Consider the following 24,190-nt stretch of genomic DNA (forward strand, 5'->3'; position numbering starts at 1 on the left):
CTATACATATTTAAATTTATCACCTGAACTATACTTCTATAATACCTTTTTTCCAAAACTAAAATAAAACTCAGAATCAAAAGTTCAATTGTGCAGGTGTATCATTTATTTGCAATATACTTACTTCCTCCCCAATAGACACTCCTTAAAGCATGACCCATTCTCATACTTCAATATCTCCCCATGAAACCTCCATATGGCAAGCATTCAATAAACGTCAAATGAACACAAACTTAGTACAAAATGTTACTCATTAATGACTTCTGTTAGGAATAGAAACCTTAAGATATAGAATAAGCACAGAAGGAACTAAACTTAGATCATAATATACTAAAGGGAAATGTGCTGTCTTCAGAATCATTCTTACACACATAGGATACAACTCACGTATAAGGTGCTACTCTCATCCTCAGATGGAACTGATTATGTAATTATACTCACAAAAGCAAATGCCAAGAGTGAACACTCATGACTAAACAACCAAAGAATGATCTAATGTAGAAACTAAAATCCCCCATACCCTCATGCTATGTAATTCCCCCTGTACAGACTTCACCTGGAAGACCTCAACCTCAAACATCCTAGCCTCCATTTCTGTGTCTTCCAGACACACAACACTTTCCTTCCTAGAAGGAAAGCTCCTGAGAACAGGGAGATTTTTCTTCTTTTACATCCCCAAATGACCTAAAATAGTATCCTGAGTACAGCGGGGCACAGCTAATGTGTAAAATGGTTGAAAAGAATGAACATTTTCAGTAACAGCTAAGGTACACTGACCACATACAATGTAAGGAGAAGCAACAATCTTACCCTTAATTCTACAGATGGCAGCTTCCTCCTGAGAACTTTTGCAAACACTTGCTCTTAAAAAGCAACAAAAAGGTTGCTAGAAGACTAATACCGCAGACAACAAAGCTCTATTCTACGCCAACAGCAATAATACGCCCATAAGAGAAGACAACTGAAAGGATCCCCGGGGCCACAGGACTCTACTTGTTACAGATGCCTCCTTAAGTCCCTCAACACCCAGGTCCCTAAACGCATCATAAAGGTGAGTCTAGAGAGTCTTCGCAAGTTTTAAGTCTCTTAGGAACTTATTTATAAATACATGTGAAACAAGAGAATCATTTATCCAGAAGAACAGAAAGCCTTCCAAACTTCTGTATTCCCAGGAAGTCTACCTTGAAATACGTCAAAAGAAGTTACATGGAGACATACAAAACATGTCTAAAGATCCAAATTGGTAACTCTCAAACTTGAAGCTGGTTTAAACCCATCGACCATAACTTACAGTTCTGGCTATGCCCTTTCTCATTTGCAACGCTGCGGCGCAAATGAATGACGGTGTATCAGCGTTAAATTTAAATTTCCTGGCTCTGGCCACAATGCTAACCTAATTAAAGCATGTGGTCAACGTTTAGCATTTTCGGTGCGAGATTTTGCATCGCTTTGGTGAAGAGCAAAGTCGAAAGCGTTTGCACCGGTCTTCTCCCTGCCACCCCCCGACCTAGGGCAAAACCCTCTCCCAAATGCTTTATTAAATGGTCAAGAAAACCCCCCCACCCCACCCCCCGCACCGCCCACGGTCCCCGCCGAGCGGCAACGGAGGCTCCACTTCCATGACCCACGCCAAGAGCACTTTGAGCTCAGTCCGAGCAAGTCACTTGTGTCAGCACCACTTCCCCACGGCTGGGACCCCCCACCCCCCACCCCACGCCCGGCAACTTCAGGACCCCCCGGCCGGGGCCCCTCGGAACGGAGGCTCGGGCTCCCCTCACACACATTTCCCGTCCAGCAAACTGCGGCCGCGGCGGGGGAGGGGACGCGGCGGGCGCGGGCGGCGAGCGGGGCCGTCGGGCGGCGCGGCCGGGCCGGGAGGGGCGGCGGGCGGGGGGCGGCCCGAGGCCGGGGGGAGGGGAGGTACCTCGTACAGCTCCTCGGAAGCCATGGTGGGCGGCGGAGTTGCGGGCGGGAGGGGCAGGGTCGGGGCGGGCGCCGGCGCCGGGCGGCCGACACTTTGTTTCAGTTGGGTCCTGCGTGGCCTGCGCTTCCTGCTCCCGCGGCCGGCCGGGCGCTGGGCACGGACAAGCCTCTCGCACTCCGCGGCCAGTGCGGGCCGGCGGCGCGGCGGGGTTGTGCGCAGGAGCAGCTGCGCAACGCGCCCTGGGCGCCCCGCGCTCACTCCCCGGCGGGCCGGCTCGGGCTCGGGCTCATCGCGCCCCGCCGCGGGGCCGGGCGGGCTGGGGCGGGCGCGGCGGCGTGCGGGCGGCGCGGCCGGATCGCGGCTCCCCTCTCCGGTGTAGTGCAGAAAGCTTCCTACTTGCGACCAAAAAACCTGCCCCGGCTACTGAGCATGCCCAGTGCGGCCGCCCGGCCCGGCGGAGCCGCGCTCCCGCGCTCCGGGTTTTCGGGCCGCCCGCGCGGGAGGGGCGGGGCGGCGGCGGGGCGGGGCAGCCGAGGGGAGCAGTGGGCTCCGCTCGGGGCCGAGGCGGGCGGCCGGCGGGACCGGGAGCGAGCCGGCAGGAAGGGGAGGAGCGGGGCCGCGGGGGCGGAGCCGAGAGCGCGGGGGCGGGGTGGTGGGCGGGGCTCCGACTTCCCCAGTCCCTCTTGCGGGGTCGGCCTGGCCCGCGGCACCGCCCCCCGGCCCGCCTCGACGTGGGCGCTTGCCGCCCGGCCCAGGGCAGGCGGGACCTGGACCTCGAGGTTCGAGGTGCAGGGCGGTTGTGCACACCAGGACGGGCAGCGACGGACCCGAGATGGGGCAGGGGACCATGCGAGCGAGCCGGCCCGCGTCTGGAGCCCACCGCCCCGACGGCAGCGGCCGCGCGGTCTACTGCGCGCCTCCCTCCAGGAGGAGCCCAAAGAGGCGGCCTCCGTGCGCCCGCCCGTCCGGGGCCGGGCCAGCCCGCAAAGGGCCGGCGGCGTGGCCAGGTGGAGCACCCACCCCACCCCGTGCCCGCCCCACCGGCCACCGCCAAGACCCGGAGTCCGGGCCGCGCGCCCCGCGGGGTGGCCCGGCGAGCTCCGGCTGGCACGCTGGCTCCGCGGCAGGCCGGGGGTGGGATCCGGGGGGCGGGAGCCGGGCGCGGCGGAGGGCGGCGCAAGGGCGCGGCTGCCTCCGCTCTGCCCGCAGCTCCCCCCACGCCAGGCCTCTGGGTTCCTCTTGGAGCGTCCGCCTCCTCCGAAGCGCAGTTGGGAGGGGACCGAGTCTGGATTCCCCGGAGGTCCGGGTTCTAATCGAACGAGGCTGTCAATGGTGGTTCCTTTCGCGGAACGGTATGGACTACACGACAGGCCCTCGCTCAGAACAGCGAGGGCTGGCCCGCGCTCTACTTCCCAGGGAAGATCTACTGCCAGGGCACACCTGCCGGGCCCTGGACGTGCCCCATCAGTGGCGAAAGAAGGGGCTTCCTGGCCTAACTCCCCCAGACAGCCGCCAACTCCGAACACTCTGGCCGAGTATGCGGAACTTCCCCACGGGGCACTGCGGAGGCATTAGTTCACCTTCTCCCCCAGGCCCTGCATGGGGAAGCCCTCGCCAGTTCCTCCATGTCTCCCCGGGCATCCTTCGGGCCGCCTCACTCCTCCGTGCTCCATCTCGCTCCAGTTCCTAACCTACCTTGGAGCCACAAGGCTCCTCCTACCAGTTTTCTTCCTAAAGCCCTATTCATTTGTGCCCCCCAACAGCGTTTCAACAACCACGGGGCGTTTCGCAGACCCCGCGGTTTCCTGCCCTCCCCACGCCCAGGAACAAGCACCACGCCAACCCTTAAGTCACTGCGAGTCGAATCGCCGTTCCCTTAAGCGGTGCTTCTACCTGCGGTCCCCACCGTTTGAAACAAACTCCCAGCTCAGGCACCACCTTAAAAGGATAGCCTTCCTGACTTGCAGGGCCAAATCGGTAACTCCCTCTTCAAGCGCTCCCTAAGCACTCACACGTGCTCACTGCAGCACTCGTCTCTGTATTTTAATGTTTGTCTACTCTTCACCCCACCCCAACTCCAAACGATGACCTTCAGTCAAACTTCATCTTCAAATTTGACGCTGGCCCCTAGCACCATTCTCTATATAGGAAATACGGTGTTGTTCAATGAATGGAATTTCAGTGTCCACAAGAAAGCCCAATACCTACACATCCAATTCCCATTATCAAATGCTTGCACAAGAATCGCAAATTAAAGTCACCACTTCATCTACTGGTCAAGGCGCCTCAAGTTCTGCCTCTTTCCCGGATGGCCCAGCCAATTCCCTCTCCCTCCTCCAAACAGCGCCTCTTTCCTTTCACTTAGCATTTCCATTATTTGCTGCATTTCATTGTTGCCTTCTCTCTAGGTTTACCCATTTATCAACAAAAGTTGTAAGTTCCTTGGAGACAAGGACTGGGACTTTATACATTTGAGAAATCTCAAAGCCTTGAGTGCACACTTCGGCAAGCGCTCAAATACTGGCAGGTGATAGTTGAAAATCCCTCAAGAAAAATAAACTATAAAAAAGAAGAGATCCTCAATAGGAAATAAACAGATACATCTAACATATGAGCCTATTATGCAATGATGGACCAATACAAATAAAAGCACTTCTCCCCATGACCATTACTCTAATTATTGCCCCCTTCAGAACATCCACAAGCTTAGGCATTCACAAGGGGCTCCACCATGTGCTTAATGGTATAGTGGTCTCCAAGGAGTCTCCAAAACTGCCATTGTTGCCCAGGAGAGGGAAAGAAAGGAACATAGACATCCACAACAAACATATCCAGATATTGAGCTAGTAAGGTGATTTTCCCCATTGTGGAAACAAAAAGGGGAAGAATTATAGCCTCAAAAAGGTAACTCAAAAATGTCAATTTACATAGACCTTTGTCAATTTATGTAGCTTTTCAATCTTGACAATCTGGAATGTTTATGCTGCTATCCTTAGTCTACAACATTAAGAGTAACCACGGGTAGCCTCTAAAACAAAGCATGAGTGAGCGATACTCCTAAGTTCCAACCACCTCTCTACTCTTGACAGTTGGCTTCCACTGGCGAAAGAGATGGGTATCCACCTAGCGACTGAGAAATTGAGCAAGTTCTCAATTGTCTACTTTGTTCCTTTCATCTGCCCTCCATTTAAAACTCACTGATTTATGGAATGCTATTTTGCTTATATATACATATATATTTTAACCTCATTCGTTCAATTTGTCTTACTTTTAAGCAAACTTTGCTTTCCTCCGTCACTTTTTTATGTAAACATTTGACCAGCACTCATAGCAGAAGTAAATATGCCCAAGATTATTTAATGACTTGGAATTTCCACCACCTTTTATGAAACAGTGAAGTTCTGTAGTTTCCATGACCACGTGTGTGGGTGCTATTATTTTCTCAGTGGCTTAAGAATAAAAGTGAAATCACATCCCCAAAGCACATCGGGAAGATTGCACCAAAAATACATACTGCACAATACTACGCACTAGTAAGACATATGACTCTTAAAAGATTAGAGAAGTGGTCAACAAGAGAGACGATGTACACACATGATTAAAAGACATGTCTACCAGCAATAAACGATTCTTACCTGACCTGCTCCCGTTGTTGTAGGCCAACATAATTCAATTCTCACCTCCTCAAATCCAAACAATTGATTATCAATGGCAAATACTACCCACGATAAGACTGTTCAGATCAAGAATCACAGCCTTTTCCCATCTCGGGAGAACAATAACTAAAACCTTAAGTTTGAGATCCTCCTCTTTCCCCAATCACCAGCCAAACCAGGCTCCTCTTCCTTTCTCCCAAGAATCTGCATTTCATCTACATTTGAATCCCAAGGCATCCAAGAGGTGATGGGGGATGGGACAGAAAAAAACAAAAGAAGCCAAAATCTAGCTACTACTATTCTCAGAGCCAAAGGCGTTTTATGGTTGGGTAGCTGTGAAAAGCTGCTGATAATGATACCCTTCAACAGTTTTGTACCCCCAAAGCATATTCTATCCTGGTTACCTCCTCCATAACCCAAAATTTAATTGTGATTTTTATGAAGATGCGACCTAAGTTTGTTTGTTTTAAACCCATGGTGGCTGAAGGGAAATTAAATGCCATTCTTGTCATAGAGTATCTACTCCAGAAAACTTGGTGGAATTTCCATCTCAATCACCCGCTCAAAAGAAAGACCATTTTAAACCTGAGACCCAAAAGAAAGATGCATACAGAACCAGTTATAAGATTAATTCAGATCTTAGGGGCCTTGTCTGAACTGGGAGCCAACCAGTTCTTCCTTCCCTAAAAGCTTAGAGTGGATACCAGTACCCTTTTCTGGTCAACCAATAACAGCTGATTCCTTTTTTCAGTCACTGTTTCCTTCTCTGCCCAAATAGTCAGTTTCCCCATTTCGAGGGGCAGCCTCTCCCTGCCTCCCTCCATGTTGGTCCCAGGTAGGTACCATTTCTCTCTTTCATATGGAAGCCAGTAGCCAGCTGCCACACTGCTGCTCCTTGGCCAGATACACTATTTGTTTCATCTCTTTGCCCTCGTGATGTCAATTCTGAGACCTCTTAACATTTGATTTCACCAATTTCATCTTAGGCTGTGATACCATCACTGGCCAGAGCTCATCATCTACAATTAAGGATCATTTGCTCTTTCAACTAGATTTAGTGTTTAAGTACGGTTCCTTTTTCTATTTAGCTAATGGTGTTCTACCAAGAGAATCCTTGTAATATGTACTTGTTGAACTTTTTTTGATTAAAGTAATGAGCAAGAGCAAGGAAGTTTTTCATCGATACTTTGATACATTACCCCATTTTTGGAAAGCAAAAAGACCAAAAATCATAAAGAGGAAATAGGCACAGGTATTCTCATAATTCTGGTTGACTTTATGCCAAGGCAGTAACTCAGTCATTTTGGATCCCTGGAAAAAAACAGCAAGTACTGTTTAACTTTCCCTTGAATTATTGTGATGATTAATTGCATTTGCCTCTCAAGTCAGACCATCCCAGCATCCTCTTTACCTTTCCATTTCTAGACAGAGAGAGAAAGAGAGAGAGAGAACAACTAGGCAAGAGATGAGTGTGGACATTTTGACTCATAAGGAAAATAGAAACACAAGACCCACCAGAAGTGGGGGAACCCAGAATTATCCCAGGAGCAGGTGGTTGTTGAATCTAAAGCAAAGTGTAAATGAGTTCGAAGATTGGGGCCAGACCAGCACTTGGAGGCACTTAGTGGGGCTTGATTTTTTTTAATCACTAGTATTGTCTAGTGTAGAAGTTCTCAAAGTGTGGTCCCCAGACTAGTAGCAATGGTATCACCTTGGGACTTGTTCAAAGTGCAAATTCTCAGCTGGACGTGGTGGCTGACGCCTGTAATCCCAAAACTTTAGGAGGCCAAGGCAGGTGGATCACCTGAGCTCAGGAGTTCGAGACCAGCCTGGCCAACATGGTGAAACCCTATCTCTACTAACAATACAAAAATTAGCCTGGTGTGGTGGCATGTGCTTGTAATCCCAGCCACTCGGGAGGCTGAGGCAAGAGGATCGCTTGAACCTGGGAGGCAGAGGTTGCAAGGAGCTGAGATAGCACCACTGCACTCCAGCCTGGATGACAGAGCAAGACTCAGTCCAAAAAAAAAAAAAAAAAGCAAATTCTTACCATCTCACCTACTGGAACTAGAAACAGGATTAGAGAGCATCCATCACTTTACTAGGAATGACTATTGTGTAGTAAAATTTTGTTTCCATTACACATATACACAAATATTTAGGCATGCATATATATGCTTATATATGCACACACATATATTATTGTGTATTAAGTCATCACGTAAAATGTATTTCTTACATTTTGAGCTAGGGCAAAAAGTTTGAAAGCCAATGTTTTGAAACCAGGTAACATACCCCTGCAAAGGTGGATTGTTAATTATATATGAATGGTATTGCTGTAGTGCACAGCAATTTTCTTAAATGATTTAATGATTCCTTTTTTGTAGTACACATTACTTCTCCATAACTACCACAGAAGTGTTCAGATCACGTTCCTTTCTGAATTACACATATCCCAGATTGATATATTTTGAACGAATCAGAATAGTATGCATTTTAGGCCTCATCTTTCCATACAATGTAGAAGATTTTCCAAAGAATATCCCTAACAGACTAAACAAAATGAATGTGAAGTTTAACTTGGTCAACAGCAACATTAAAAAAATAATAAATAAACACAAACAAGAAGCACTTACCCTGTTCCAGGAACTGTTCTAAGCACTTTACAAATATTAAGCTATTTAATTCAGCAAGCACCTAATAAAAATCATAGCTAACATTTACAAAGAACCGTAATAAGTAAGCACACTCGAGCACAAAGCGCCTTTTGGAGTAGGCATTATTATTGACGCCATTCCTAGTAAGTGGGGAAGCTAAACTTCATACTCAGGTCCAGCTAACTCTAGGGTCTAAGTTTTGAATCATTAAGTTATAGTCACTCAATAAATACTTATTGACCGTTTATTGTACGCCAGGCACCTTGCTACTCAGTGTATGTACAATCATCCCTGCTCCCATGTAGCTAGCAATCTGTTAGGTTAGATAGACATTAAGTTGTCAGGAAAAAAAAAAATGTCGGCCAGGCGCCATGGCTCACGCCTGTAATCCCAGCACTTTGGGAGGCCGAGGCTGGCAGATCATGAGGTCAAGAGATTGAGACCATCCTGGCTAACACGGTGAAACCCCATCTCTACCAAAAATATAAAGTATTAGCCAGGCATGGTGGCGGGCACCTGTAGTCCCAGCTACTCAGGAGGCTGAGGCAGGAGAATGGTGTGAACCCCGGAGGCGGAGCTTGCAGTGAGCCGAGATCGCGCCACTGCACTCCAGCCTGGGCAACAGAGCGGGACTCCATCTCAAAAAACAAAAACAAAAGCAAAACAACAACAACAAAAGTCTTAACTACCAATCAAAGAAAATGGCAGGAAGCTGTTGAGCCCAGGCCACCTAGAGATGAGTCTGGTTTGCTGCTTCCCCAGAGACAGTGCCCAGCAACCCATGGGCACACTGGACATGCTTCGGTACCAGCAAAGCAGAATCATTGAAAAATGATTTTCAAATAATTTGATATTTTTAAACTAAGTAGCCATCATGGGAGAGATCAACATTTTGACTTTTACGCAATTGCTTTACAGTTTAGCATTTAAAAAAATGAAATACTAGATATGCAAAAAGGCATAAAGAAAAATACAACAAGGCCCATGTACCCACTCCCCAGCTTAAGCAAAATATGATTTCCATATTCAGACCAATACTTGGCAGACTGTTGAATAATTTATGAGAAGTAGGAAGTATACCGTATTCTATCCACTATTTAGAGCTTATTTAGTTGTTGATGTTTTTCATACAGATTTAGATTTTAACAGATTTAGATTTACAGAAAAATTGCAAATATAGTACAGAGAGTTCCCATACCCAGTTTTCTTCATTACATTTAGTCAGGTACACATGGTACAATTAATGAACCAATACTGATACAGTATTACTAACTAAAATACACGCTTTATTCAGATTTCCCTAGTTTTTACCTAATTTTCTTTTTTCTGCCCCGGGATCCCATCTGTGATACCCCATTACCTCTATTAATAGTTCTCCTGTCTCCTTACGCTTCTCTTGGCTATGGCAGTTTCTTAGGCTTTTCTTGTTTTTGATGACCTTGACAGTTTTGAAGAGTACATTTTGTGAAACGTTTGCAGAATGTCCTCAACTGGAATTTGTCTGATATTGGTCTCATGATATGATTAGACTGGGCTTTTGTGTTTGGGGGAGGAAGACCACAGAGGTAAAATGCCATTCTCGTCACATTGTATCAAGGATACCTACTATCAACATGACCTCACTGTTGATGTTGACCTTGATCACCTAGCAAATACAGTGCTTGTCAGATTTCTGCACTGAAAACTTACTGTTCTCTACTCCCAGCCCCTGTCCCTTCCATACTGTAGTGTTTGGAAGGGAGTCACTTTGAGCAGCCCACACTTAAGAAATGAGGATTATGTTTCCCCTCCTTGAGGGCAGAGTGTCTACAAAAAGTATCTGGAATTCTTCTGCATAGGAGATTTCTCTCTTCTCCCCCACTTATTAATTTATTCATTTTTTATATCAATTGAGACTCATGGATTATTTTATACCCTGGATTATAATCCATAATGCATTATTTATTTCCTTGATCAGATTCTCTAGCTTTGGCCACCGGGAGCTCTTTCGGTTGATTTCTGTGTGTCTTTGACATACCCTCATCATGAGGCGGTGTATATTTTGAGCATTTCCTTACTTTCTGACATTGTAAGATGCACAGGCTCATCTTGTATATTTTCTGCTCTGGTCCTAGAATCAACCATTTCTCCAAGGAGCCTTGGTTCCTCTTTGTTGAAAAATCATATTAGAAGGCAAGTTCTGGGTGCTAGATGTGTTTATTGTGACTGAGGCTATTCCCTATTTGTGATTAGGTTGTCCCTGAACTAGTGAGCTAAAATCTAAAGGATGAATTAGGTGCAGAGGGCATTGGAAATGGTCCCAGGCTGAGGAAAGGGCTTTTTCCAAAGGCCTAGATGTGGAAGGTGCATGACACCTTTGAGACTCTGAAAATGCTGGTGAAGCTGGAATGCAGACAACAGGAAGGGAGACATAAGATGGGATGGAGAGGCAGGCAAATCTGGTAGCTCGTGACCAGGTCCTGGGTCTCTTCATCAATAATCTGACCTGTATTTTTTAGAAGTTTGGCTCTATGAAGAGAAAGTGGTTGGAGCAGAGTGGTTAGGGAATTATTGCAATATTGCATTAAATTTGATTTTTTAAAATTTTGTTTAGATATCAAATCATTTCAAAATAAAGTTTTGGTGGACCTGCTTCGCTGATGCCAGCTGCATATGCAGCATGCCTATAAAGTGAGGGACACTGCACTTAGGACTTCCAATATGACACTGAGTAAAGTGGATATCAGGTCTTGATTTTTATTACAGAGGGAAAGCGTTTACCATTAGGGATGATATTTGCTGAAGGAATTTTGTAGGCCTAATTAATTAGATTAAGGCAGTTCCTTTCCATCCTAGTTTCCCTCTCCTCCCCTTCCCTCCCCTCCCCTCCCCTTATCTCGCCTCTCCTCTCCTCTCGAGGGTGTCTTACTCTGTCACCCAGGCTGGAGTGCAGTGGCACTATCTCAGCTCACTGCAACCTCCACCTCCTGGGTTCAAATGATTCTCCCGCCTCAGCCTCCCAAGTAGCTGGGATTATAGGCGCACGCCACCACGCCTGGCTAATTTTTGTATTTTTGGTAGTGATCGGGTTTCACCATGTTGGCCAGGCTGGTCTCGAACTCCTGAGCTTGTGATCCACCTGCCTCAGCCTCCCGAAGTGCTAGGGTTACAGGTGTGAGCCACTGCGCCCAGTCTCCATCCCAGTTTTCTAAAAGTTCTTTTAATCATTAATGAATATTGAATTTTGTCATCTACTGAAATGATCAAATGATTTTATTCCTTCATTTTGTAAATGTGTTGACTTATATTTATTATTTTCAATTTTAAGCCAATTTTCTTTTTCTGGAATAAACCAAATAAAGTGTTGATGCATTATCCATTTCATAAATTGCTAAATTTGGTGTGCTAATAATATGTTTAGGATTTTGAATCTATGTTCATGAGGAAGATTCACCTGAAATTTTTCTTTCTCGTCAATTTTTTTTTAGACAGGGTCTCACTTTGTCACCCAGGCTGGAGTACAGTGTTAAGATCTTGGTGTACTGCAGCCTCACCCTTCTGGGCTCAAGTGATCTTCCCATGTCAGCTCCCCACAAGTAGCTGAGACTACAGGTGCATGCCACCATGCTCGGCTAACTTTTTTTTCTTGTAGAGAACAGGGTTTCACAATATTGCCCAGGCTGGTCTCAGGCTCCTGAACTCAAACGATCCACCAACCTCAGCCTCCCAAAGGCTAGGATTACAGGTGTGAGCCACTGTGCCCAGCCTCTTGTCAGATTTTAATATCAAGGTTATAGAGATCTCATAAAATAAGTTATCATGTACTTCCTCTTTTCCAATTTTTAGTTTGTGTATGAATACCATTATTTCTTCTTTTGATACCTGTATGCATTTGCTTATAAAGCCACCTGGGTCTGGAGCATTCTTATTGGAAGACTTCAAATTATAGATTCAAATTCTTTAATAAAGAAATATTCAGGTCTGGGCGCCATGGCTCACACCTGTAATCCCAGAACTTTGGGAGGCTGAGGCAGGTGGATCACCTGAGGTCGGGAGATCGAGACCATCCTGGCTAATACAGTGAAACCCTGTCTCTACCAAAAACACAAAAAATTAGCCGGGCGTGGTGGCACATGCCTGTAATCCCAGCTACTAGGGAGGCTGAGGCAGGAGAATCACTTGAACCCAGGAGGCGGAGGTTGCAGTGAGCCAAGATAGTGCCATTGCACCCCAGCCCGGGCAACAAGAGTGAAACTCCGTCTCAAAAGAAAAAAAAACAAACAAACAAAAAAGGAATATTCAGGATTTCTATTTCTTTCTGTGTCAATTTGTCCATTTTATCTAAAATTTCAAAGTTAGTAACATAAAATTGTTCATAAAATTTTAGTATTTGTAGGATCTGCAATAATATTCCCATTTTAATTACTGAAAATATGTATCATTTCTCTCCTTTTTCTTTATCAGTCCTGCCACAGGTATATTAATTTATTAGTCTTCTGAAAATACCAATTTTGAGCTTTTTTGGTTCTTTGTATGGTATGTCTACTCTATTTAATTATGCTTCTATCATTATTATTTCCTTTATTTTATTTGTTATTCATTTTCTAATTTCTTTCTTTCTTTTTTTTTTTTTTTGAGACAGAGTCTTGCTCTGTCCCCCAGGCTGGAGTGCAGTGGCGCGATCTTGGCTCACTGCAAGCTCCACCTCCCGGGTTCACGCCATTCTCCTGCCTCAGCCTCCTGAGTAGCTGGGACTACAGGTGCCCGCCAACACGCCCGGCTAATTTTTTGTATTTTTAGTAGAGACGGGGTTTCACCGTGTTAGCCAGGATGGTCTCGATCTCCTGACCTCGTGATCCGCCCACCTCGGCCTCCCAAAGTGCTGGGATTACAGGCTTGAGTCATTTTCTAATTTCCTAAGATGACTTTGTTCAACAGGCATGGTGGCTCATGCCTGTAATCCCAGCACTTTGGGAGTCCAAGGTGGGTGGATCACCCGAGGTCAGGAGTTTGAGACCAGCCTGGCCAACATGGCAAAACCCCATCTGTGCTAAAAATACAAAAATTAGCCAAGCGTGGTGGCACGCACCTGTAGTCCCAGCTACGCGGGAGGCCGAGGCAGGAGAATTGCTTGAACCTGGAAGGCAGAGGTTGCAGAGAGCTGAGATTGTGCCACTGCACTCCAGCCTGGGCGACAGAGCAAGACTCTGTATCAAAAAAAAAAAAAAAAAAAAAGAAAGAAAGAAAGAAAACAAAAAAGATGACTTTGTTCATTGATGTTCAGTCTTCTTTTCAAATGTGTGAATTAAAACCTATAAATTCCCCTGCATCCCATGAGTCTTAATAGTTTGTATTTTTATTATTATTTAGTTGAAAATATGTTCTAATTTCCATTGTGGTTTCTTCTTTGAGCCACGTGTTATTAGAAGGATATTTTAAAATTTCAAAATATAAGGATTTTCTAGTTATTTTCGTTTCTGTCTTTTTTTTTTTCTTTTTTTTGCAACATAGTCTCCCTCTGTCACCCAGGCTGGAGTGCAGTGGTGCGATCTCGGCTCACTGCAACCTCTGCCTCCCTGGTTCAAATGATTCTTGTGCCTCAGCCTCCCTAAGTAGCTGGGATTACAAGTGCCCACCACCACGCCCAGCTGATTTTTTGTACTTTAGTAGAGATGGGTTTCGCCACATTGGCCAGGCTGGTTTCAAACCCCTGACCTCAGCTGATCCACCCACCTTGGCCTCCCAAAGTGCTGGGATTACAGGCGTGAGCCACCATGCCCAGCCAATTTCTGGCTTAATAACATTGTGGTGAAAGAATATAATCTGTAGGATTTCAATCCTTTAAAATTTGTTAACACTATGTCACAAAATTGCTTAAGTTTTATACATATTTTATGTGGTACTTCAAGACTATGTATCTTTTAGTTGTTATGCAGTGTTTTCTCTCTATTATATATACGTGTGTGTGTTTAATTTTGCTGTATTTTACTGTTTATGTTGTTCAAATATTCTATTAGTTACTGGGATAGGTGCATTAAAATATCCCAACATGATTATGAATTTGTCTAAGCCTTTCCATATAGTTTTTGCTTTGCATATTTTTAAGCTATGTTTCTAGGTACATACAAGTTTAAAATTGTTATATCTATCTGGTGAAGGAAGCATTTTGTCATTATAAAGACACCAATAATGCTTTTTACATTGTCTACTTTGATATTAAGATACCTACAACTGACTGGATGCGGTGGCTCATGCCTGTAATCCCAGCACTTTGGGAGGCCGAGGTGGGCAGATCACGAGGTCAGGAGTTCGAGACCAGCCTGACCAATATGGTGACACCCCATCTCTACTAAAAATGGAAAAATTAGCCAGGTGTGGGGGTGTGTGCCTGTAATCCCAGCTACTCAGGAGGCTGAGGCAGGAGAATCTCTTGAACCTGAAAGGCAGAGGCTGCAGTGAGCTGAGATTGTGCCATTGCACTACAGCCTGGGTGACAGAGCAAGACTCCATCTCAAAAACAAAAAACAAAAAACAAAAAAACCCTACAACCAAATTTCTTTGGTTTTGTGTTTGTATGATAGCTAAATCTTTCTCCAAATGTGTTTTTTAAACTTTCTGGATTCTTAAGTTTTACATGTCTCTTACAATTAACACTTTTATTTTTTAATCCAGTTTGATAATCTTTGTCTTTTAATTGGGGCATTTAGTTCATTTACATTTAAAGTAATTACTGGTATGTGTAATTTTGATTCTACCTATAATTCTAGGTATTATTCAATATGTTCTATTTATCCTACTTTTTCTGTTTCTTTTTCTTTCCTTCATTGATTTGTTCCAGACCGATTGAGAACTTTACAACAAATTTTTCTTTTTGGGGGTTGGGGGACGGAGTCTCACTCTGTTGCCCAGGCTAGAATGCAGTGGCGTGATCTTGGCTCACTGCAACCTCTGCCTCCCAGGTTCAAGCAATTCTCCTGCTTCAGCCTCCCGAGTAGCTGGAACTATAGGCACACGCCACTGTGCCCAGCTAATTTTTGTATTTTTAGTAGAGACGGGGTTTCACTATGTTGGCCGGGCTGGTCTTGAGTTCCTGATCTCAAGTGATCCGCCCACCTTGGCCTCCCAAAGTGCTGGGACTACAGGTGGGAGCCACTGTGCCTGGCCCTACAAAAAAATTATTCTATTATTTTTATCCTTATTACCTGGAAAGCCATATGTTCCTTTAAAATATATACAGTAACAACCCTAAATATTAAGTGTGTCTTTTTCTTAACTAAATGTAATACCAACACTTTTATTTTTTTCCTGGACAACACAAGAAACTTAGAACATTTACACTGTTTATTCCATGTCCTACTGACCCACGTTCCAACACCACTAATTCTATATTCCATCTTTATTGTTGCTTTATATTTTAATTCTTTAATTGCTAAAAATTATTATAATTATTGGCTTATGCAATCAATATTTATTCAGAGTCACCCACATATTTAACTCATTATTTTGTCCTTCGGCTTTTTTGTTTTGTTTTGTTTTTACTGTATCTCCAAGGCTGGACATTTTCCTTCTGCTGTAAAAACATCTAATATTTGCTTTAGTTTGTCTAAAAAGTTATTTATTTTACCTTTTTATGGAAGGCTATATCAGCTGGTATAGAATTTCAGTGGCAATGTTCTTACTTTCGCTCAGTGCTTTTAGTATATTTTATAGTCTCCTACTTTCAATTGTTTCCATTGAGAAATCTGCTATATTTTTGCTCCTTTGAAGGTAATCTATCTTTCTTCTCTTGCTATTTTTACCATTTTCTCTTTGTCTTGGGTTTTCAGCAGTTTTACTATGATGTGTTTAGGTATTCATTTGTGTATTTATCCTGGTTGGCTTTCCTAGGATTTATAGAGTCTTTGAATTGATTTATTTTACCAGTTTGCAAAATTATATCAGCCATTATCTCTTATTATTGCTGCTACCTCAGTCTCTTCTTCCCTTCTGAGCTTCCAATGAACGTATGTTACAGCTTTTCACTATAGTCTTATGTGTTTTATTATCATTTCTGATTTTTCTATTATTTTGTTTTTCTACTACATTCTGGGTACTTTCTCGTGATCTATCTTTTGGTTTACAAATTCTTGCTTCAATTGTGTCTCATCTGCTCTTAAACCTTTTTTTTTTTATTTTGGTACCCTTTAATCTGGAATATCCTTTTGATTTGTTATTGAGTTTTTGTTGTTGTTGTTCTTGGTTGAAATTCTTAATCTTGTTGGATTTTTTTTTAATCTCTTTGACCTGAATAAGATCATTAGTTTGAAGTCAGTGTGCAAACTCTAACACCTGTAGCCTCTGTAGGTCTATTTCTATTGTCTGCTGTATCTATTGATACTAGTTCATGTTATTTTACTCCTTGTGTGTCTGATTTTTTTTATTATGTGCCAGATATTGGATCTACAAAATGTAGAAATATATTTGAGGCCTGGGATGATGTTATATTTCTCCAGAGAGGATATGTTTGTTCTTGCCAGCTGCCTAAGCGCTCAAACACTAAAATGTCACCTAAAACCAATTTCATGGCTTGAAAGAATTAAAAGCTAAGCTGTAGTCTCTAGGAGTGCTTACTTCTGAATTACTCTTTTCCCTAAGGTCCTTCAGAGTTTTAATCCAGTGTGAGAAGAGTTCATCCACCAGGACTGCCATCCCTTGATGGAAATTGAGCACCAACCCCTGTCACCTTAGGTGTTTGTGGCTTTCAAAATCGTAACTCAGCCTGTTGTTCTCTCAGCCTTCTGGTCTTGTTCACAGGGGAAAAACATACAGAGACTCTGGGCTCACCTCCATGGGCTTCCAAGCTTCCCCACCCTAACTCAGTGTTTTTGAACATCTTATTAGTTCTCTAGTGCTTTGAATCAGATTCTTAAAATGTTTTTCCCCCAGCTTTCTTGGTTGTCCTTAGCAGGAAGCTCAATCATACTTATTTAATCTGCCATTACTGGAAATCTGATTTAACCTTTATGACAATTCTATAAAACAGATATTATTTCCATCTTACAGAGAGGAAACAGGTTGAGAATAATGAAAGAATGGGACCAATACAAATACAGCTTATTTTGCTAATTAGAGTAGGTGGTCTTTGGGTACTTGAATACTACCACATAAGTAGTCACCTTTAACAATCCTGGGGAAAGTAGGCCAGGCGCGGTGGCTCATGCCTGTAATCCCAGCACTTTGGGAGGCTGAAGCAGGCGGATCACGAGGTCAAGAGTTCAAGACCAGCCTGGCCAACATGGTGAAACCCTGTCTCTACTAAAAATACAAAAATTAGCCAGGCATGGTGGCGGGCGCCTGTAATCTCAGCTACTCAGGAGGCTGAGGCAGGAGAATAGCTTGAACCCGGGAGGTGGAGGTTGCAGCGAGCCGAGATTGTGCCATTGCACTCCAGCCTGGGTGACAGAGCAAGACTCAGTCTGGGGGAAAAAAAATCATGGGGAAAGTCACTGTCACCAAAAATATTTCTGTGATTGACCCTCTCATGGTACCTTATATTCCTACATTAAATTATCCCTTGAGATACAGCTTTGAAAGGATGTGTTGAAAGATCTGTTTAACACATATGTAACTGGAGAGTGCTCAATCTTGGTCTTTATCTGCTGCCGAGAGCTTATCTCAACTGGCTCTCAGGTTGTGGAAATAGTTTTTAGGAAGTGTGTACAATAGTTGGGAGCAAAAACAATTTTGCCACAGTTACTTTGAACATTTCTATAAAAGAGAGTCTTAGAGTAATATTATAACATAGTTGGAAATATAGTCAGAAGAGTGGGCTAGGTCCTGGAGTTACGTAACACTTTACATCAAATTGAGAACATGCTAAATTTCCACTACGAGGAATAGGACAAGGACAATAGACTTTATCTACGGGGGTTGGGATGGGGCTGGGAGTTGGGTTGGTTGAGAGAGAATCCCAGAAAAAAAAAAAAAAATCCCAGGAGGCTCACTGATTTATCTGGTTTTGTTTGTTGTTTGTTTTCTGGCAGTTGCTCTTATCTTTGACAGTTCTACCTACATTAAGCCCATATTTCTCCCTTTCTACTGCAATGTTTTTAACCAAGTATTTTCCTTTCTTGTCAGGCTTCTTCTTGGTCCTTTTATGCCAATGTCCTCATAGCGTAGGCCCAGATTTCTCACTCTGAAGAGCTCTATTTCACATAGACCTTCTTCTAGGCAACAAATTCATGGCTTCTCCTCTGCTTCGGGAAGGCTTCCTCACCTCTCTCTATTCATCACCACCTCCACGAATATTCCTCTAAATGAGGCGAACTCTTTTCTGACCAATCCACGATGAACCAGTGTCATCACAAAGCCCATCAACACCTCACAGTCCTCTGAAAGCAGCATAAACATTTATTTATTCTTGGGCATGCTTTCTACTTGGGTCGTCATTTTTTTTTTTTTTTTGTATTGCCGTGCTATTCCTTGGGTATGCTTGCATGCATAACTCCTCTTTGCTTTCGAGGGGAAGCTCCAAAGGGAGTCTTAAACAGCAGTGCTTCGACCCTCTGAGCTCCCAGGATACAGGGAGTCAGCAACAATGATGAGGTCAAAATGCCATCCACTTTGGACTGGGGCATTCCTACTATAAATATTTATGGAACACTGAGCTGAGGGATGTTCTTTCCAAAGTATAAGAGGATGTGACTGTAACTCATTGAGGTCAGTTCATGGAGATAAAGGATTGTTTCAACCCCAGGTTGATAGACTAGCCTTAGCAGAAAAAAACAACAGACTTGCATTTGAGAATAGGGGTAAAATGAAACTAATCTCTTCAAGGAAAATTACTCTAAAAGTCCTATAGTTTCTTTTTTTTTCTTTCTTTTTTTTTTTGAGATGGAATTTCTCTCTTGTTGCCCAGGCTGGAGTTCAATAGTGTGATCTCAGCTCACTGCAACCTCCACCTCCTGGGTTCAAGCGATTCTCCTGCCTCAGCCTCCTGAGTAGCTGGGATTACAGGCACACACCCCCACGCCTGGCCAGTTTTTGCATTTTTAGTAGAGACAAGGTTTCACCATGGCCAGGCGGGTCTTGAACTCCTGAGCTCAGGTGATCCACCCACCTCAGCCTCCCAGAGTGATGGGATTACAGGCGTGAGCCACTGCACCTGGCCAAGTCCTACAATTTCTAAAATGAGATCAATAGGCTTTTTTAATTTAAGCACTAGGATCTACAAAGTTGCTAAAACTCAAAAGTTGGAAACAATTTTAATGTCTGATAGATAATTAGGACTAAGCAAATTATGGTATATCTATATAATAAAATATTATGTGGGCCTTAAAATGGACATTTTATATGATTTTAAATAAGATGGAAAGTGAATATGTTTTAATATTAAGGTAAAGAATCTGAACAAAATTCACAAAGTCTCTTTGGAAAGATACACATATGAAAACTTTTAACAACTGTATTAATTTTGGTTAGGAAGAAAACTGGGTGATTGGCCGGGCGCAGTGGCTCATGCCTATAATCCCAGCACTTTGGGAGGCCAAGGGGGGTGGATCACGAGGTCAGGAGATCGAGACCATCCTGGGTAACACGGTGAAACCCCGTCTCTACTAAAAATACAAAAAAATTAGCCGGGCATGGTGGCAGGCGCCTGTAGTCCCAGCTGCTTGGGAGGCTGAGGCAGGAGAATGGCGTGAACCCGGGGAGGCGGAGTTTGCAGTGAGTCGAGATCGCGCCACTGCACTCCAGCCTGGGAGACAGCGTGAGACTCCGTCTCAAAAAAAAAAAAAGAAAGATCAGAAAGAGCCTCTTCACTCTATATCTGTTTGTTCTTTCCAAGCTTTAAAATATGTAAATACATTACATATTTTTAAGAAATTAAAATAAATATGTAAAATGAAGAATCAGGAAATATGTAGTACAGTTTCAACCATACAAAAATATACATCAAAAAATATGTAGCAGGAACTATGTTAAAGTGTCAATTGTGACTTTTCTCTAGAATTATAGGGTTTTTATTCCTTCCTCTTATATTTTCCAGAATCTTCAGGTACACAAAGTTTTTTTTTTGAGACAGAGTCTCTCTCTGTAGCCCAGACTGGAGTGCAGTGGCATGATCTTGGCTCACTGCAACCTCTGTCTCCCGGGTTCAAGCGATTCTCGTGCCTCAGCCTCCCAAGTAGCTGGGTTTACAGGTGTTTGTCACCACTCTCAGCTAATTTCTTTTGTATTTTTAGTAGAGATGGGTTTTGTCACTTTGGCCAGGCTGGTCTCGAATTCCTGACCTCAAGTGACCCGCCCGTCTCTGCCTCCCAAAGTGCTGGGTTACAGGTGTGAGCCACTGTGCTGGCCACAAAGATATATATATATACTTATTTATTTTCAAGACATGAGTCTTGTTCTGTCACCCAGGCTGGAGTGCAGTGGCATAATCTTAGTGCACTGAAACCTCTGCCTCCTGGGTTCAAGTGATTCTCCTACTTCAGTCTCCCTATTAGCTGGGACTACAGGTGTGAGCCACCACATCCTGCTATTTTTGTATTTTTAGTAGAGACAGGATTTCACCATATTGGCCAGGCTGGTCTCGAACTCCTGACCTCAAATGATCCACCTGCCTCAGCCTCCCAAAGTGCTGGGATTACAAGTGTGAGCCACTGTACCAGGCCACAAAGATATTTTTAATAAAAGTTAATTTTGTTTGAAAATAAGTAGAAAAAAATGAAATTAAAAATTAGGAAAATTGTTTTTAAAAATTTTTTACAGATGTATAGTTTATCATCCAGTTTCTTTCATTTAGTGATAAAGCCATCTTTTGGGAGGATTTTAATAAGTTTATTTACTTATTTTTATTTGACATGACGTTTCACTATGTTGCCCAGGCTGGTCTACAACTCCTGGGCTCAAGTAATCCTCCTGCCTTGGCCTCCCACAGTGCTGGGATTACAGGCATGAACCACCACACCTGGCTTAATAAAATTATTTTTAGCAAATAAAATTTACACAATGCCTTTTCTTCAAAAGGTATATGAAAAATAGATTCTTTTTTTCATTTGTAGAAAAGAGTTTTTCACTTAAATAATGAGGCATATTCTGCATTGAGAGTTAATCGGGTTGAATTCTCATATTGGGTCTGCAGTAGTAAGTTACATGATCTCGAACAAATAATTTAACTTCTGTAAGTCAAATAATTCTCAGCTCTAAAACAAAGAGCTTGGGCTAGATTATGGTTTCCAAGCATTTGAGGTAATATGGATCTGTAACATTTTCAAAGCTATTGTGGAAATGAACATCAGTTTGCTAACTTGGTTTTGTTAAGAAAAGCCATGATAGAAATAACAAAAACCACAGCTACTGTCCTCTACCATCTATCATCACCATTGTTTTACAAAGCAAAGAAATGTTAACCCACACAAAAAGTAGGAGAGTCATGATTGCAAAATACAGAATAATCCTAAAAATTGCATTATTTAGTTTAACCAAAAAACTCATTATAATAATGTTTTTCTCATTTTCTTGCAGACCTGTGTTTGGGAATCATTGGTTTAGATAAGAACTATTTCAACACTAAAGTTATATTTCTAAATACAGAAATATTCAACAAACTTTTAAAAAATAGTTGGAGTTTATATTCTGTATATTTATTCATGTCAATCAGTTATAGGTACAATGGTGACTCATACCAATCACTTATGCTCACACAAGACTTGAAAAGACAGTGATACCCTTCAGTTATCAAATAACCACAGTAGTTTTGCTTTTCAGTACACATGGATGGCAGGGATTGGCCTAAATTCTCTTGTAATAAGCTATGAATATCACAATAAGCTATAAAGTGACGAAAGTAACCCATATTATTAAAAAATTTGAACTTGACTGAATTCACACAGCTGATTGGATTGGAATTCATATAGTCTTAATTCCAAAACCCATGTTCTTTATATTATACCCTGTTGCCTCTATCAAAGTAATTTGCTTTCTTTGAATACTATATTGTTTGTAGAATGATTTACATGTAAACTCTTTTCAAACATCTGAGAGATGTAGAAGACGGTTGTAATTCATTTTGCCTTCTAGGAATTTAAAATCTGACCAAGGAGGCAAGATACACACACACACACACACACACACACACACACACACACACACACACACACGATAATTTTAATTACTACAATTCCTACACAGGGCAACATATGCTTCTGCTGAATGAGTAACACAAATAATAAACACAGTAGGTACACTTTAGAGGAAAGTAAAAACCACAGAGCCAACTCAGAGACTTGAGTTGGACATTTTAACAGAAAGAGGTGGGAGGATGTTTATTTTGAGAGGCAAGGCTGAGTGAGCAAAGTTTAGAAGGCAGAAAGTAAAATGCCTATTCCAAGCAGTGTGAGGCGAAAAGAGTGGAATGAATTTTATCAGCTATTGGAAAAGTAGGTTGGAGTGGAATTGTGGAAAGCCTAGACTGTCAGGGTAAGGACCTTAAGACATTGTATCAGCTGAAGGCTTCTTGTCAACTAGAGGACAGGGCAACCGCTGCATTCTGAAAGGTTGTTCAGTGGCCATTCAGGGAAGGAGAATGTGCAAGGAGCTAAAAGCAGAAAGAGAGGACAGAGATTTATTGGAGACCTTAATGGGTAAGTGTGTGAACTAGAGGAAGGAAGAAAGGAAAATTAGGAAGAGGCAATACTACAGGACTTACAGATGGATTCGATAGGAGAAGTAATAAGGAGGAGGGAAAAACCTTCACAGTTTCAAGTTTCCATATGAAGGAGAATTATGGCATACAAGAATATAGGCATACAAGAAGAAAGTTTGTTACAGAGAAAACAAAAATAATTTAATTTTAGATATAATTTTTGGGAGACCACTTAACATGACACTTGAGTTCAAGTTTTGCAGTATACTTGCTGTGAGACCAGGGCAAGTCTCTTTCTTTACGTCTCTTATTTCCAATTTCCTAATAGGTAAAGTGAAAGTGGTAAAACTCACCTATAAGATGGTTCAGAGGATTAAGTGAGATTTGTTTTTAAAGCAGCTGTTGTAGTATGTAGTATACAATTGATAAAAGTTTTCTTGTTATTGCTAAGTCTTTTGATGCCACTAACATGAAATTAACAGTAATGATTAATAGCTGACACAATGAATTTGAGGTGACAGTGGAAGTATCCAGTGGGTAATCTAAGAAGTTGGAACTCAAGTGATATTCAGGTCCGAGAGTCATCTGTTAAGAATGATAGTTGATACTTTAAGAAGGATTAGTTATCCTAGGTAAGCATGAAGGGAGAAATGCTGAATTTGGGGAATCACACAATTAGGAGGTGTGAAGATGAAGAAAAGTTTAACAAGACAAAGGTGGTCGGGCGTGGTGGCTCACGCCTGTAATCCCAGCACTTCGGGAGGCCGAGGCAAGTGGATCACCTGAGGTCAGGAGTTCAAGACCAGTCTGGCCAACATGGTGAAACCCCATCTCAACTAAAAATACAACAAAAAATTAAGTGGGCGTGGTGGTGGGCACCTGTAATCCCAGCTACTTTGGGAGGCTGAGGCAGGAGAATAGCTTGAACCTGGGAAGCGGAGGTGGCAGCGAGTCGAGATTGAGCCATTGCACTCCAGCCTGGGTGACAAGAGCGAAATTGTCTCAAAAACAAAACAAAACAAAACAAAAAAACAAAACAAAACAAAACAACAACAACAAACAAGACAAAGGCTTAATCAGAGAGAGAACTAAAAGAAAGAGGATGCAATATTCCAGAATTCAAGAAAGGGGTCATTTCTAAAAAGAAGTAAGCAGACACATTTCTGAATATTTCAAAAAGGTGCATACCATGTATTACTTACATTTCAGAGTGATTTCAGGAATTTAGAATGATTTTTAAGACCATACATATTAGTAAATGTTTTAATTTATAGGATATGATTCAAGAGTACATATTTATGACCTTCAAGGATAGATTTCCTTCAAAATTATAGTAATCAAATATTAATTT

At 42.8% G+C, this 24,190-nt stretch overlaps 1 protein-coding gene across 3 annotated transcripts in view; it reads right to left on the bottom strand.

Moving 5' to 3' along the window:
- Nucleotides 1-24,190, bottom strand: part of CDYL (chromodomain Y like) — a 229,441-nt gene that overhangs the window by 166,755 nt on the left and 38,496 nt on the right. The window contains exon 1 of one of the 3 annotated variants that reach the window (XM_055263661.2): nucleotides 1,925-2,372. The exons of 1 other annotated variant lie outside the window; for it this stretch is intronic. In XM_055263661.2, the coding sequence (XP_055119636.1) occupies nucleotides 1,925-1,948 (24 nt within the window). In that variant the 5' untranslated portion in view covers nucleotides 1,949-2,372. Of the gene's footprint in view, nucleotides 1-1,924; nucleotides 2,373-24,190 lie in introns of those variants that run through there. One more of the 3 variants, XM_055263659.2, reaches the window with a different exon arrangement.

This window comes from Symphalangus syndactylus, chromosome 23 (genome assembly GCF_028878055.3).
Source record: "Symphalangus syndactylus isolate Jambi chromosome 23, NHGRI_mSymSyn1-v2.1_pri, whole genome shotgun sequence".
NCBI classification, from domain to species: Eukaryota; Metazoa; Chordata; class Mammalia; order Primates; family Hylobatidae; genus Symphalangus; species Symphalangus syndactylus.